The sequence below is a fragment of the Salarias fasciatus genome, chromosome 4, assembly GCF_902148845.1.
Source record: "Salarias fasciatus chromosome 4, fSalaFa1.1, whole genome shotgun sequence".
Lineage (NCBI taxonomy): Eukaryota > Metazoa > Chordata > Actinopteri > Blenniiformes > Blenniidae > Salarias > Salarias fasciatus.
Genome location: NC_043748.1, coordinates 13,862,371 through 13,878,004, shown reverse-complemented (window position 1 = coordinate 13,878,004; position 15,634 = coordinate 13,862,371). Strand labels below are relative to the sequence as shown.

Here is a 15,634-nt window from a genome sequence, read left to right as displayed (position 1 = left end):
TGGGAAACGGGCAGAGCAGCAAAAGTGTTCCAACCCAGCATTTGGCTGGTTACCTGCTCGCTGCTCCTCAGTGTGTTTGCTCACATTAGTATCAGTGATCTGGACCCTTCACACACTTTATTTTTACTATAAATGTTGAAAAGTACATCAAGGTTGAATGTAGGTCATTCATGTCTTCGATACCTTTGAAATTTTTACCATTGGCTTGGTGGCTTGTTGTACCGGATCGGAGCCTCCTGTGGACTGCTTTTGGCCCACAGGCCTCATGTTTGACACCCCCGCATTACGTGACAGTTCACAGATAACACACTACATCTGCACAAAAGGAGGAAGTCGGCTGTGTTGCGTTCCAAATCCCAGTTTTATTGGTCGTTGGATTTTAGGTGAACCAATGGCACAAGAGAGATTAATCCACAATATCAAAAAAATGATACAAAATAATAATACAAAAGGAAGTTCCAGTTATACAAAGCAAAGATGTGGACTTTTTTTTTTTTCTTTCAATTTTCCTACTGCCTAAAATTGAGGAGTAAGGCACAGTCATTACCACATGTTTACCCTTCCACATCCGTCGGTCAAAACCTCGGTCCCGGTCAACACACAGATGCTGGTTTCTCAGAACATAACCGCTTCGATTCGCTGCAGATTCTCAACCCTTCATGCAAAAAAAGTGTGTGTTGGGGGGGGGGAACAACCGACTACAATCAAGTATCATGGATTTCCACATCTGATGGTGGGTGGAGAAGCGAAGCCCGATGAATCGGGGCCGCATGCCAAGACAATTTGTCCTTTTTGGATGGCTGTGTGGGGGCTGAGAAGAAAGGAGTCTGCAGAAGGGTGGAGAATCAAAGAGGGCAGAAGCCACGGGCGCTACATGACTGCATGAGAAAACAGCTCAGCTCCACAAACGAGGGGATGAGTTTCCTCACTTAACAGAAGAGTCCAACAAAAACAAAGCGTTGGAGCCACAGGCCGGCAGAACCGCCGGCGTGACTGAAACCAAACGCGGAGGTCTGAAAGGGAGGCGGCAAGGCTCTCGAGTGCAGGGAGGCAGAGACGCAGCAGAAAAAAAAAAAAAAAAACTAGACGCGAGTAGCACCAAGTTCCAGTTTGTTCAGTTAGAGTGAGATGACAGGTAGCTGATCCAGTCTCAAAGGGTTAAAGTCTATGTAAAAGGCTGAAAAGGTGTGTGTTTGGTCGAGGGAATCAAAAAGCAGCTTTCAAAAAACTCATTTCTCTCCAGTTCCTCTTGCTACCTACTGTACACTGAACCATGATAATGTCTGTGCCTTGGACATAGAAAATTAATCTAACTGTGCATCGGCGAGTGTTTCTTTTTTTAAACTTCTCTTCTTTCCAATAAGACGTGCGAGTGCAGTGAACATCCAGTTTATTTACTTCCTTCAAACTGTTCTCCCGACTCGCCGCCGGCCAATGAGAACACAGCTAGAGAACGACACAGAGAAAACCGGTTTACATTTGAATAGAGTTGAGATGAAAAGTGTGGGGTCGAGCCCATCCGTCACATCTTCTATATCTTCATCGTCATCATCGTCATCAGATCCACTCTGGTTACGTCACAGTCCTCACAGGAAACTAACGCCTGTTCCTGGATACAAACACACACACACACATACACACTCACGGAGCCTGGCACTAAATCGGTTTCTACCAGATCCGATCGTATAGAAAAAGGTTTCCACCAGACCGGCTCAGACGCCATAAATACTGCCACCGGGCGCTGCTCACACACACACACTGGTACAGAGACGAGAGGGTTGGCAAACAGGCTAAGAGAGCAGCAGAACGACTCCTGCACACTATGTTTGCATCTTGATTTGTGTGTATTGACGTGTGCGTGACTGCTGAGATCCCACAAGAGAGAGAGAGAGAGATTTTGCTAATCTCCTGCAAGATAAGATATCTGTCCATAATACTGTGGTGAGACCGACAGGCCCACCGTCTGCACGCCGTCTGTAGATATTCAGGATTTAGGTGGTTTAAAGTCTGAGCAGAAACCTTCCATCCACTCTCCTGCTCTGCGATCACTGCTGCTGCTGGTCATGCGAAATAAAAGTGATGCAAAACTAATGCGGAACAAACTGCATGCAGCCTGAGGAGCCTGTGAGTCGAGACTTAGGGCAAAAAAAACCCCATGATTGCCCATGACTACCCCTAAACCACTCAAATATTACACACAACTTGATGCAAACACATGTGCAAAAACCATTCTACCTCTATTTCAGCACCATAAATAACTCAAAGTTAGGACAAGGGGGGGTCTAAACATGGCTCTGCTCTGGGAGGAGGAGGGGGGGAGGGGTCGGGGGGACGGCCCGATCATGAGGTCGAGGACGGGAGCGAGCGGCAGGTCGAGCAGCGAACCAGGTGGGAGCAGAGGAAAGTGCGCAGCCGCCCCCCCCCCATCCATCCCGTGGTGAGTATGGCAGCAGATACGGTCGGCACTGCAGAGCAGAGCAGGGAGGAAGAAGGGAGCGAGGAAGGACGGGGAGGAAGACGGAGGCGAGTCCATCTTCCGTCCCTCCTGTTCTCTCTGTGCAGTTCAACATATAAAGTCATAGGTTACAGGATACAATACGAGGAGAGGAGGGGGGTGTGTGGGTGTGTGAACAGGGAGGAATATCTGCAACATGGCGGCAGGCGAAGGCAAACCGCGCCCCCCCACTCCGCTCAGTACTCCCACATCGTGGCGGCCTCCAGGTCATCGGCGTTGGCCTTCAGGACGCCGGCGTGGTCGCCGCGGAGGTACTTGTTGTCGGCGGCGTGGCGGATGGCCAGCTTGTTGTAGTCGCAGAACTCGAAGAGGAAGTCGACGGGCGTGTCGCTGCTGCTCACCACCGACTGCTCGTTGCCCACCATCCAGTACTTCCCCGTGGAGTCTACGGGTTAGAGTGGGGGGGTGTGATGAGGGCGTGCACGCTGGCAGCGGCGGCGGGGATCTGGTGTCCGTCGAGATGTAAAAACTGACCTTGCAGGCTGTAGGCGCCGTCCCGGAACTCCATGGTGAAGTAGTCGTAGGAGGAGCGGTTGGAGTCCAGCGTGCCCGTCACCTTCCTGCAGCCGATGAAGCCGTGCTCGCCGCGCAGCACGATGATGGGGCGGTTAATCAGCTTCATGATGAACTCCTCGGACTCGCCTGCGCACGGACACAAAGACGCGTCGGGAAAAAAAACAGAAGAAAGTGTGCGACGCAGCTTTGCGTCTGAAATACGTGCCAACGAGAGCAGCGCGGCTGCCAGCTCCTCCCACGCCACAAACTGCAGCAGAACTGCAGCTTTGATCGGCTGACGCTGGAGCCCCACAGCCGATCTATAATTGGAGCGTTTTGTGATCCGCTTCGCCGCCTCGATGTCTTCGTCTCTCAGGAATGAGAGAAGCAGCTGCTCTGCTCTGATGAAAGTCTCCAACATCTGAGCTACAAACCTGCATCACTAGACGCGTCGGTGGGCGTTTTATGAAAGTCATTTACTGCGTTCAAAGCTCGCTTCTGTATCACAGTCATGAAAATAGTTTACAAATGATCAAGACTTTAGAGACTTTCTGAAATACTTTGTCATCCGCTCGGTATCCAGATACGCCATAACCCGATATCCGTGTGTCCCTGACCTGCCGAGTCGATGGTGGCGGCGAGCTGGCCGTTTTTCTTGGCGGCGACGTATTTCCCGTTGGCAGCCCGGAGCGTCAGCCTCTTCCCACGCCATTCGATGTCGAAGTAACAATTAGTCGACCTGGAGACAGACAAAGGAGGAGGGAGAGCGACGGGACGAGAGGTGAGGAGGCAGACTCGGATATCCAGTCGCACACTTGCTTTCGTGTCACATTTAATCTGCACTTCTATCCACGCCTTGACTAACTGTGGGGTAATCAGATATGATTTCTGTGTGGGGGATGAATCTGTAGTCTGGCCTTAAGTTGCTTGGCAGCCGATCAGCTTTGTGCTGCAATCGTTTTTCATTAAGTCAGCTCTGAAACATCCTAAACGCTCCCCCACCCCGAAACCACAGCGCGACTCCGAACCAGCGAGGAGGGATTCTTGTGGTTTTCCCCATCAGGAGCAAGGCCAGTGAAATCTGAAGAATGTGACGAACATCCTGCAGAGTCTGGTGACTGACCTCAGTGTCCAGAGAGTCTCTGCTCCGTCTTATCTCTAAAAAACAGAGGCTTGTCTGCCTCCGAGTTCCGTCAGAACATGTTTTTTGACCCATCTGATACTTTGTGCTGTTTGTAAATTGTGCAAACAGAAAAGAAAAAAAAAAAAAAAAAACACTTGTTTATCATAAGATAATGGCTCTTAAGTGGTCTGCTTAGTACTCGGGGATGACAAGAACACTTTACGGCTCTACTCCTGGATTTAAGTGTGGTCTCGCAGGGAAATTATCTGGGAGCGCGGGGTCAGAGGTCAGAGGTTAACAGCCGGCTCTCTGGCCGAACACGACTCCGGCGCATAAAAGAAAATCGCTCTCCGCTGCTCGAGGCTGCGCACAAATGCACTTCATCTCCCAGGACATACCAGAGCCGTGACAGGGGGGTCAGTCACTCCTCACCTCCCACCACACACACACTCACACACTCACACACTCACACAACAACTCAGCTCAGATTTCCAGACAGGACAAAACATCGAGCGTTCCTCGGTCCCAGACTGGAACAGGTGCGGCGGCGGCGGCGGCGGGCGGACGTGTGGGACTCTTACTTGGTGGAGGCGGTGCACTGCAGACCGCCGTTCGCCGTCAGGGTCCAGTACTTCCCGGCGGCCGTCCGGAACGCGCACTTCCTGTTCTCGCGGCAGATCTCCACCTGGAAGACCTCCTGGTCGCCCTCCTCGTCCTGATTGGCCGACAGGTCCATACCTGGGAGGGGCCAGACGGGTGGGAGAGGGAGGTTAGCGGGGATGCGGGCCAGTGGGTCAGTCAGGCGTCCCACTCAAACACCAGCGAGCTAGAAATAGCTGCAGAGCCTGATTATCAAAAACTCAAGTCCAGATGGAGACACACACACACGGACATTTGAAGCAGAAACGTCCCACACACACACACACACACTCAGGATCAGACGTACTAAATGAGCAGCGTCCGACAGCTGGGATTAGTTGGGGGATTTCACACAGCTGCACTCACATCTGTCGCAGCGGGCTTCAAAAAGATCAGTCGTCACGGTGGACGACTGTCACGGAAGAAAACCGAGCGCCAGAGTCAAAACGTCTGATGACGAAATTAAACAGTAATGTATGAAGTGACTCTCAGGCATTTTATGACATGCAATGATTGGGAAAAAGTGAAGTTGAGATCTATAACAATTAGAGTAATGGCAGAGTGGCGCTCAGGCTGAACAACACCGTTAATGTACGGCTGACGTGGAGATGTGATCCTCTAATGCAGCCGGAGCAGACAAACACCCAGTCTGAAACTGAACGCCGAGCTCGGTTCATGCCTGTATGTGGAGGCGATGGGGGGGAAAGTAGAATATGTGTCGAAGGAATTCACTCATTTGATACTGAAACTTCAGACAACAGGTGGAAGATCTGACTGAAAATGCTTCAGAATACTGATTTCACCAAGACATCCTGCTTCAAAGCTCAGTAATCACATGTAGCTTCAATTACAGCCGAAACACGCAAGTTATCTACTTCGGATATTACCAGCAGACCAGTAATGGGAGCTCTGGGAGCCGCTTTCAGCGCGGCGTCCAAAAGGCTCGAGCCTATACAGCCCGCTGCACGTTCATTAAAATCCCATCGAGCGCTGAGCCACTCAACAATGACAAAGAGGTAAACAAATGAGTCAACTCCGCGATGAACACATGAACGCAACAGAAAAACGGAGCCGCTTCATGCAGGACAATGTGTGCTATTGTATATGATGAAGTCATTGTGTGTGTGTGTGTGTGTGTGTGTGTGTGTGTGTGTGTGTGTGTGGACGTATAGCTGGAGGGTTCACACACGGGGGGGCTGGTGGGGCGACTGTCTGTGCAAATGTGTGCAGACTGAGAGAGTGACCCAGTCAGACGGAGAAAGAACGATGTGTTTGAGAAAACAAACCAGCGCACTCATGTTTTCCTTTAACATCTTTTTTTAAACACGACGCCTTGTCGCCCTCCCCTCCGCTCCTCCTCCTCCTCCTTTTTTTCCATGTTTCTTTTTTGGCTTCAGTCTCACAAAGAAGAGAGAAATCTGTAAAAGAGAGCCTTTGTTCTAATATGATGAAGTACAATATCAGGTTTGTCAAACTGGAAGTGGGTCACTTTCTCAGGAAGCGGCGGCGATGCAGCTCCGACACATGACGCTGGTTGCATAATCTTTTAAAATATGTATTTCACAGTTATTTCGGGTCTGCAGCATACGGCGCACTCACCCCTCCTGGTAGCTTCACATGACTTTCAGTCTATATAACCATGAAAATACTTGCAATTTCATTACCCACAATGCATCTCTGGAGGCAGCTGCTGCCTTTAAGCACTCAGGGCTCCTCATAACCTCATCATTTCTGCTATAATTTGAATGTTTATTGGTTTTTTGTGTCAACCGTGGCACAGTTTCTGTGTCACTTCAGAGCCGGCATTACATGAGGAGTCAGCCGTTAGAGTCACTGCTCACTTTTGTCTGTCAGGAGGAGAAATAAAAAAAAAAAAAAACTAAAGCAACACACATCAGTCCTCTCCTGTCGAGTGCGGGGTTGAGTTTCTGCAGAAATATGTGGGGGCGCGCACACGTACGCACACAGAGCCGACCGAGAAGGAAAATCTAACTGAGCAATAATGAGAACCACATGGTGGAAGGAGGGAGGAGGGAGGAGGGGAGGAGGGGGGGTACGGAGCAGATGAAATGTCTATGTGGAGCTGCAAGAGACGAGAAGTGGCTGAAGGAGAGGAAAAATGGGGAGAAGATGGAAGAAGAGGGCCGAGCCGAGCTGCTCTAATCCCCGCCGCTTCCTGCTCGGCGGAGCCTCGACAGTAGCAGAGTGGGGGGGTGAACATCCATCACTGGAGACTAAACCAGCTGCCCAGCGCTGAGCCTGGTGGATGAGCTACGACTTCTCCCAAAACACTCCTTTAAACGGCGCGACGACATGTAATGGAGGTCTGCAGCGTCTCCATGTCGATCCAAGCAGCTCATCTGGAAACAGTCCTGATCAAACATCTGGACCGCGAGTGACAGAAGTCTGTTTCCATCCCTGCTTCTCATCGACCTGGGTGGCACCGTTCACGCCGAAATCAGCTCTTGCTGAGCAGATCTGGAGGCGGAGGCGGGTTTTAAAGCCTCTTCAGATGACCTTCTGGAAATCAGTGTGGCTGTAGCCTCAGAGCGTCTACAGCAAAACAGATCAGGGGGGAAATTAAAAAAAAAGGTCTCAATCACACATCACAGGGTCGTGCTGGCTGTTCAAGGCAGTTCCATCAGCCCGTGTTTCAAAGGTTTGACCCTGAAGGTGGAAGTTTGGAAAACAAGTCTGTATTTTGAAGTGAAGGGTGGGAAAAGGAACGGTGAAATCTTCTAGAAGGTCCAAGTCAAACGACCCAGACAGGGAAGAAATGAGTTCCAACAACAGAAACAAGGAAGTGCGAAGCAGCTCAGATCTGCTAAAGAGAGAAAGAAGAGTCCTTCTCCAAACAGTGAGCGGCTCATCTTTCCAGCCCACACTCTCGGAGAGGTCACGAGTTATCACAAGGAAAGACAAATATTGCTCTCTGCACACCGAGTATGAAAATACGAACCTGACAGAGACAAAACAGCCGCCCTGAACCGTGTGGAGCGGCGGCCGTGGCCCAGAGAGCGAGGATGAGGCCGTCTGTCAGGGCGTGTCCGTGTGAGCGCCGTCAATCACGTTATCAGGGCTTTAGAGAAAATGTCCAGGATTTACAAACACGACTTCTGTTTTTGTTGAAAGTTGACACATTTTAACACACAACTTTTCACTACGTCAGTTTTACTTCATGAGTTGCTTCACATTTTGCTTGAACCATTTGCTTCAGTTCCAGTGCTGGATGATGGGAAACAAACAAGATAAAGCAAATTCCTCTGCTGTTATCAACCAACCCGAGGTCACTCAAACGGTCCTGACAGTCTGAAGTGAGATATGAGGGAGGAGATTAGACCTAATTCAGCAGGTAATCCATTAGTATCTGTCCTCCACACTAGCAGTGCTGTGTAAAGCCTGTAGGACGTGTAGCTATTTGGTGGAGAGATCCATGAACATCAGTCTTGTTGGCTTCAGAATCATTCCAGAGCACTAAATAAATCTCTTGGAATAATAACATTTGCTTCACAGAGACGTCTCTCATTATTCCTGTGATAAATACTCTCACTTCCTCATTCAGGACCCAGAAGAAGACTAATAACCACTTTCCTTTAGAGCCAAACCATCTTTACTGATCAGGCTCACAGACCAACGAAGAGGGTCGACAAGCTGGCTCTAACGGAAACCACACCAGAAGAACTGACCACACACACACACACACACGAAGACAGCCCCTCTATCTTCCTGTCCACTCCTCCCACCACATTCAGCCTGATGGCGGCAGGCAGAGTTACTGAGAGCCGGCACCCAAGACAGGGTGTGTGTGTGTTTGTGTGTGTGTGTGTGTGTGTGTGTCCCATTGTTCACCAGGCCTGACCGAGGAGGCGACCAGCTGGGGCACAAACAGGGAGCCAGATCACGGGCCTTTTGTTCTGACCCAAACACACCAGTGCCACTGTGCCGGCGGCCCACTGAAACGCCGCCGCCGCCGCCGCTCGGACTGCACGGACAAGCAGCACAGTGAACCTCCTAAATGCAGATCCAGGTCACACACGTCAAACAACACAGCGCCTTAAGGGATGGCCCCAATGTTTGGCAAATTGATTTAAACGCCACTGTTGTGCTGCAGAGTGCGGCTGGACGGTGAACGCCGGGTTATTTCCGCGCAGACACACCCAGAGCTGCTCAGGTTTAGCTGAGGGCTAACCTTTAATAAAGACGCTCCCTGTGGGGATGCAGCTAGGCTGGCATACTCCCAGCACACACACACACACACACACACACACATCTATCAACACATCAAAGCGTCAGCACAAGGATGCAGAGATTGATCGCTGCTTCCCTTTAAGCTCCGATTGGTGGACGGAGCGGCTGAGCTGCAGACGGAGCAACTCGCCACCTCCAGCCTGCAGGGACCGTCACACCGCCGGCCAAGGTCGGCCTGGCTGTGTCTGGCGTGTCATTTCCTGCTGGCAGGGGGGGTGAAGGATGCAGAGAGGGTGTCAGGGTCGACTCCCGGCCAGACTCAACATGAACGCCACAGCTCGTCTCGCTTCATTTCAACACGCAAACGTGTTTGAGAGGCCGATTACGGCGCAGCTTTTGGGTCAGTTTAACCTTGTTAATGAGTCACTGTAAACACGTCTGAACTGTATGCAGATCTGTAGGGGTTTTTCTTCATGATATTAAACAGGTTAAAAGGGAGGGGAAAGCCTGAGACCGTTTATTCTTAAGTTCCACTGTTTTGTGCATCTTTATAGGTCAAGTTCAGAGAAACAAAAAAAAACACCAGAAGAAAACTTTAATTCAGAGATAAAAACCAATGAAACGCCTTAGTCAGCCCTCAATCGCCACTTGAAAGGGTTGAGAATAGTCGTTAGAAGAAAGCAATGGCTGCTCTGCGGTCGCGGCAGCTGCCGACAGGATGCGACGGCTCGCAGCGCCTCTCTGCTCTGCAGAGCTACAGTTCAGAGGCAGAAGAGGCCGTTTAAAACGCCACCGAGGTCGCTGCGTCCCGGTTCACGAGAGGGTTGTAAAACAGCCTCTCGGGGGATTGGAGATCCGACAAGGAGACAGCGGATGTTAAAGGCCAAAGAAAAGCGACAGTGCGAGACCAGTTAAAGGTATTTATGAGCGCTAAGGGTTGGAATAACTGGACAGAAAAAAAATGAGAGCAATAAAACATCCACTTGTTCTTCATCAGGTAGAAAATTAGAGGTTAATTGGAAGCATCACTAGATGGAAAATCAATTTACAAGAGTTCAGATTGTCAAACTTATGAAATAAAGGCTTGAAATATGTCTTCTTTTAGCTGTTTGCTGTTGAACAGATGAGTTTCGGAAGGTTTAAGAGATCAAATGAACTTTCTGTGGTTTGACTTTATGGGAATCAGACCAAAAAAACATTTTCAAATGTAAATTCTTTCGATGTGTGTAAATTCTGCTTCCTGCTGTCGACCAACTACCTGCCAGACATTTTTTGCAAGATTTTTGAATCAGATTCAGGGAATGATTGCAGATGAAGTAGAAACCAATTCAGCTGTGATTCTAAAACTTTAAAAAGTTTTTAAAGTCTTTAAAATTTAATTCACTGGTTACCAAAACATGTGGCGTTTAATCAAAGACGTGCTCATTACCAAAGCATGTGGACGAAGGAAAGCAAAACCTTTCATGTTTTCCCAGCGATAGTTAAAGTACAACTGCGACCAATATGAACGTTGATCGTCAAGACTAATAATTAAAAACTTGGGGTCGTCTGCACTCAACATGCAAGTCTCCATCTAATGAAAGGATACCGAAACTACGCTCACTCCGTCAGTGTGCCAGTCTGATAAACAATAATCAAGCGCAAATAACCCAGCAGTTCAGAGCGGAGGAAAAGCAGCTTTTTGGGACTGACCCACTTGAGTTCGCTCAGATTCAGCTGCTAATAAAACCCCAGTCGATTTATACCACCATGCCGTCCCGGCGCTGGACGGAAAATAGCTGCTTACTGGACGCAATGCGACTGCGAGCAGCTGTCGGCTCGAAAAACATCTGGAGCCAGTTTAATTCCGCCCGGCGTTTAATCCGCATCACAATCATCCAGTTGTTGGCGGGTCGAACGCGGCCTTCCCATCGAGATCCGGCTCTCCTGGTTGGCAGACGCAGACTGTGGGAATGGAGTGAAGGATGCTGGTTCAACGCCGTCAGACACCGAGGGGGATTTTATACCACAGAGCTGGTCAACTCACTCCAACAGCCCTCCTGACTCAACCTCGACACCATTTTGTGTCTGGGCCCGAACGCCTCTCAGGAAAGGAAGAGAATAACTGCTGATGGAAGGAGAGGTGGATAAATATCCCTTTGACAAGTAAATAAAGCTGAGAGACTGAAAAAACACGCGCTGGGTGTGACGGGAGACAGCAGAGGGAAAATAGAAGTACCGAGCGATTATTCTTTGTGAAAAGAAGCAGAGAAACCGCCGAACCGCACGGTAGGCTACTGATTATACTCTCCTGACCACACAACAAATATAGACTATAGAAAATCAGTTGCATACTCCTGTCCGTCATCGTTACACAGCCCGGCAGTGTCCTCATCCCTCTGCAGTCTCTATTGTGCTGAGTCAGAGCGATATTTGGGAACTGAGTCACCGAGACGTCGTTTTATAGATGCAAATGGACAATTAAGGGTGGACAAAGTGGATTTGGACACCCGTCCATCCCGACAAGCCTTCAGCAATGAGTAATGCCTCCGCTAATGACTGCAGACACAGGAGTCGGGCCCGACGGCGGTGAAAGTGAGGGTGAGCGTGTGGGGGAGGGGACGGAGAGGCTGGAGTGACAATGAGGCAGGAAATTAGAAAACTGGTGTGAAGGGGAAAAGAGGTGGATTGGAGAAGGGTGGAGGGGCAGGTTTTCACAGGCTCAACAGCAAACATCTGCATATAGGCGCCAGCCGGCATGTCAGCTGGTACAGTGAAGAATGTTTGTTCAGGATATTCAGCAGCTGGATACAAAATGTTGGGTTTTGCTTAATGAACCATCATCAGACCAGCAGCCACCAGGGAAAAGGATTTAAAGTCCTGAATCAGTCTTTACAAGAGGAAGAACAAACAAACATCTGTTTTCAAAAAGTGAACATGGTCTCTGGTTTCAACTTGAAAATGCTTATCAGACAAGTCACAGCTACTTCACTTATGAAGAATGCAAAAACTTCATCCACACTCAGGTCAAACTGACTGAACACATCTACTGCACAGAGTTATGAGGATTTTAACAGCTGAACCAATGAAAAAGACGCGTGGGATGATTTATCTTACAATAAACCCAGAAATGCAGTAATTTAGAGTATTTTCTAATGATAGCTGGTTTAAAATAATTATCAGTAGATGGGAGGCCAAGACTTTCATTAGTTGCCCATGCCTGCACTAGACGACTCAGATTTTACACCAATATGAACATTAGATGAAAAACCCCCATTCCTTTAAACCACGGAGCCTTTAAGTGGCAGCCCAGCCTGCCAGTTTCAGGCTCATTACCATCTGAATGATGCCACACGTGTACACACTGCACTCCTTTCATGTCACTTCTCTATAAAAGTCACTGAACCAACTCCAGCGATGACACACCAGGTTTTTCTAACAGATCCTGCTGTGATGGTGCTTATAGTGGTGGTGGTGGGGGGGGGGGCTCTGAGGGGGATGTTCTCATATCTGTTCTGGTGTGCATCACATGTGAGGAGGCCTTTTGTGTGGAAGTCAGAGTGGGACTTTATTGTCTCTGGAGCTGATTTTCTCTCATGAGGCCGTTTCTTGCCAAACAGGCCATTGTTTGTTTGACATGTGTAAATACACACAGGCCTTTTGTGTGTGTGTGTGTCTATATGTAGGCCATGTACTGGTCCCATCATTTGGTAGTGTGCATGTGAAAGCGCGTGTGTAGGCTGCAGGCGGGGGGGGGGATGCAGCGTTACATTCCTGCACTTTAACCCTTCCTCTAGCACTCACACACTCTCTCTCACACACACACACACACACTGGACCACCACACCCACCTTGCCGAGTGGACACGTTCCTCTCGTTGGCCGCGGTGAGCACGACCTGCGGGTGACTCTGCTCCAGCACGAACAGCTCGTCCTTGCCCACGCGCGCGCTCTTGCCGGACTTCATGGTGCCGGACGGCCCCGAGGGCGCGAGGTACCTGCCGCTGCAGTCCCTGAAGGCCACCTTGCCGGAGCGGAACTCCAGCGTGTAGCCCGTGCTCCTGTCCGTGGCGGCGACCAGCGCGCCGTCGTTCCGCAGGAAGCGGTTGTCGGAGGTCTGCAGGTGGTAGCGCTGCTCGCGGAACACCAGCGTGATCATGGAGTCCACCCCCCACGGCACGTCCCGGTCGATGGCGATCTCCTCCGCCTTGTCGCTCAGGTGCGCGTAGCGCTTGCGCGTCAGGCTGAAGATGTTCACCTGCGGGTGCATGGCGATGTGCACGCTCCACTTCTCCGCCACGGACACGGTCTGCGCGAAGCAGATGATCCGGTCCTCGGTGCCGCCCAGGTAGCGGCCGTGCTGCTCGGACTGCAGGGACCAGCGGCCGTCGTCGTGCGCCGTGATGACGAACCGGCACTCCGGGCCCGGGGTCTCGCTGTCCCCGGTGACGTTGCCGTCCTTGTCGGCGGCGATGTAGCGGCCCAGGTGCGACTTGAGGTGGAAGACGTTGCCGCTGGCCTCGTCGCCGCTCTGCTCCAGGGTCCAGATCTGCTTCTTCTTCATGCTCGTGGCGGAGGCGTTGATCTTGAAGCCGAAGGTCTCCGCCGTCAGGTACTTGTTCCCGCAGTTGATGAGGCCGAACTGGATCTGCAGCATGTCGCTGGTTCCGTTCGCCGCGCCGTTGGTCGTCATGGTCGGTTCCTTAGCGCGCGCGCTCGAGCTTCTGGACCGGTTCTGTGTGTGAGTGTGTGTGAGAGAGAGAGAGAGAGAGGGATGGATGGACGGATGGAGGGGAAGGGGGGCGCTTCTGCAAAGTGAGCTCGCGGCTGAAAGGGTGGGATGCTCTGCTTCGCTCGCGTGCTTCTCTTTGTTTGGGGAGTGTGTGTGAGTGGGGGAGTCTGTGAGCGCGCGCGCCTGCCGGTCCTCAGTGCTCTGCCTGTCTCAGCAGCGCGAGCCCGCCGCCACAGCTGCAGCCTTTATAACCATCAGTGACGTCGCACCAAAGCCACGCCCCCTTTATCATCCTCAGAATCTGAAATAACAACAAACTCCTCTCCTCTGCGGGGCTTCTGTCTCCTTTAATCATTTTCCTTCTTGTATCTACAGAAGCCATAAAGTCATGTTTCCTCTCAGCTGATGAAAATATTCTGACTCCATCCGTCCTGACATTGTTATGTTCTTTGTTGATATTTGGAGAACTGTTGATGAATATATAATAAATCACATTTTGCAGTGTCTGTGGCCTCATCAGATCAGATGAGGTGGAGTTGAGGTTGTTATACTTGCCTTAAATCTTCTGTTCAGAGTCTGCATGTTCTCTCTGTGTATTGTTCCCAAAACATGTTTGATGTTCATAGTTTACACACACTGCATGGGTGTGTGTTTGTGTGTTTTGGATTGTCTGTTTCTCTCTGTTTACCCAGTGATCATGTGGTGGCCTGTCCAGAGTGAATGAAGTTGCCTTCCAGATCCAGGGATGGACGGACGGATCCTAGGTTTTGGTTACACTGGGAAGTTCTAATCACGCATACTTCTGTACAGTGAAGAAAGCAATTCAGCAGTCTTTCTCCCCACAGGGCTAAATCCCCTCATGTCATTATCTTCCAACATCAAAACAAATTAACTAAAAGGGTACAAAACGGGAAAAAAAAAGTTGTACATCTGGGCTTGTTGTGGGATTAGCAGGCTGTGGGATGAAGCTGCAACAAATAATCCACAAAGTTGTTGTTTGGCATTTCCACCGCTGCAGCGGTTGGAGCTCTCATCTATCTGATGGATGCAGCTGCAGAGCTGCAGATCAGTCAGGGTGCTCATGCTAAAAGCACGGACAGTGAGGACATGAACACAAGAACTGCACCATGAAGCGAAGGGATAGAGTGACTGATAGAGTGACTGAGTGTTCTGCTACGGAAGCTTGAGCACTACGATTGATTTGGATGTTGAAGACTCCACACTCCAACTTCTGCAAAATCATATCACTTTCTGTCTCGAAGACTGGCTCGGCAGATGGACCCAGCATTCAAATCATGAGGACCGCGTGCGTGTGTCTGTGCACAAAGCTCTATTCATGGCTCTGCCTGCACATCAGAGGGCAGGAAAGGCCCAGATCCGCAAACAAAGAGGCCAAACAGATCACACTGGCTTCGTCTCAATACATGAACGGACACTCACTCATGCACTACACACACACATACACAGAATTAAATGTCGGTATCACATCAGCAACAGCTGTGGACACTCTTTTTGCATTTTTTTTTTTTTTGAGCAAACCCATATTTGTTCCCGTTAGAAAGCAGAACCTTAGCAGTGCACATGTGTCTGTCAGATGTCTCCACGTCTTTGATAGATTTTTGGCTAAATTTGAAATCCCTCGTGATTTTCCAATGAATGTAGTTCTGCTCCATGCATGCAGCATGCTTTGAAAACACACAGTAATCTGACCCTAAACTGTAATCTAATCACACATAATCTCCCCAGTTCTGTCTCTCTGTGCTGCAGTGTGGCTAAATCCAATCTTCAGACAGAGCATCTTCAAACAAATCAAATCTCACTGTAATTTCAGCTCCAGAATCCCGCTCTAATAAAATCATCTGACTCGTCCTGGCGCATCGGCCATGCTGTGGCCTTATTTATGTGTGTTGTATTTATTTTTAACAGCCCATGTTCGAAAACTAATTCTCATGAGGATTTCTGAG

At 49.9% G+C, this 15,634-nt stretch overlaps 1 protein-coding gene across 1 annotated transcript; it reads right to left on the bottom strand.

Moving 5' to 3' along the window:
- Positions 1-377: 377 nt before the first annotated feature.
- On the bottom strand, positions 378-13,660 carry fscn1a (fascin actin-bundling protein 1a). The gene is made up of 5 exons (XM_030088732.1): positions 12,791-13,660; positions 4,715-4,871; positions 3,628-3,749; positions 2,990-3,157; positions 378-2,900 (listed from the first exon to the last, which is right to left on the bottom strand). Exons 1-5 carry the CDS (start codon positions 13,629-13,631, stop codon positions 2,692-2,694), a joined length of 1,497 nt encoding a protein of 498 aa, XP_029944592.1. The 5' UTR covers positions 13,632-13,660; the 3' UTR covers positions 378-2,691.
- Between the last annotated feature and the right edge of the window lie 1,974 nt (positions 13,661-15,634).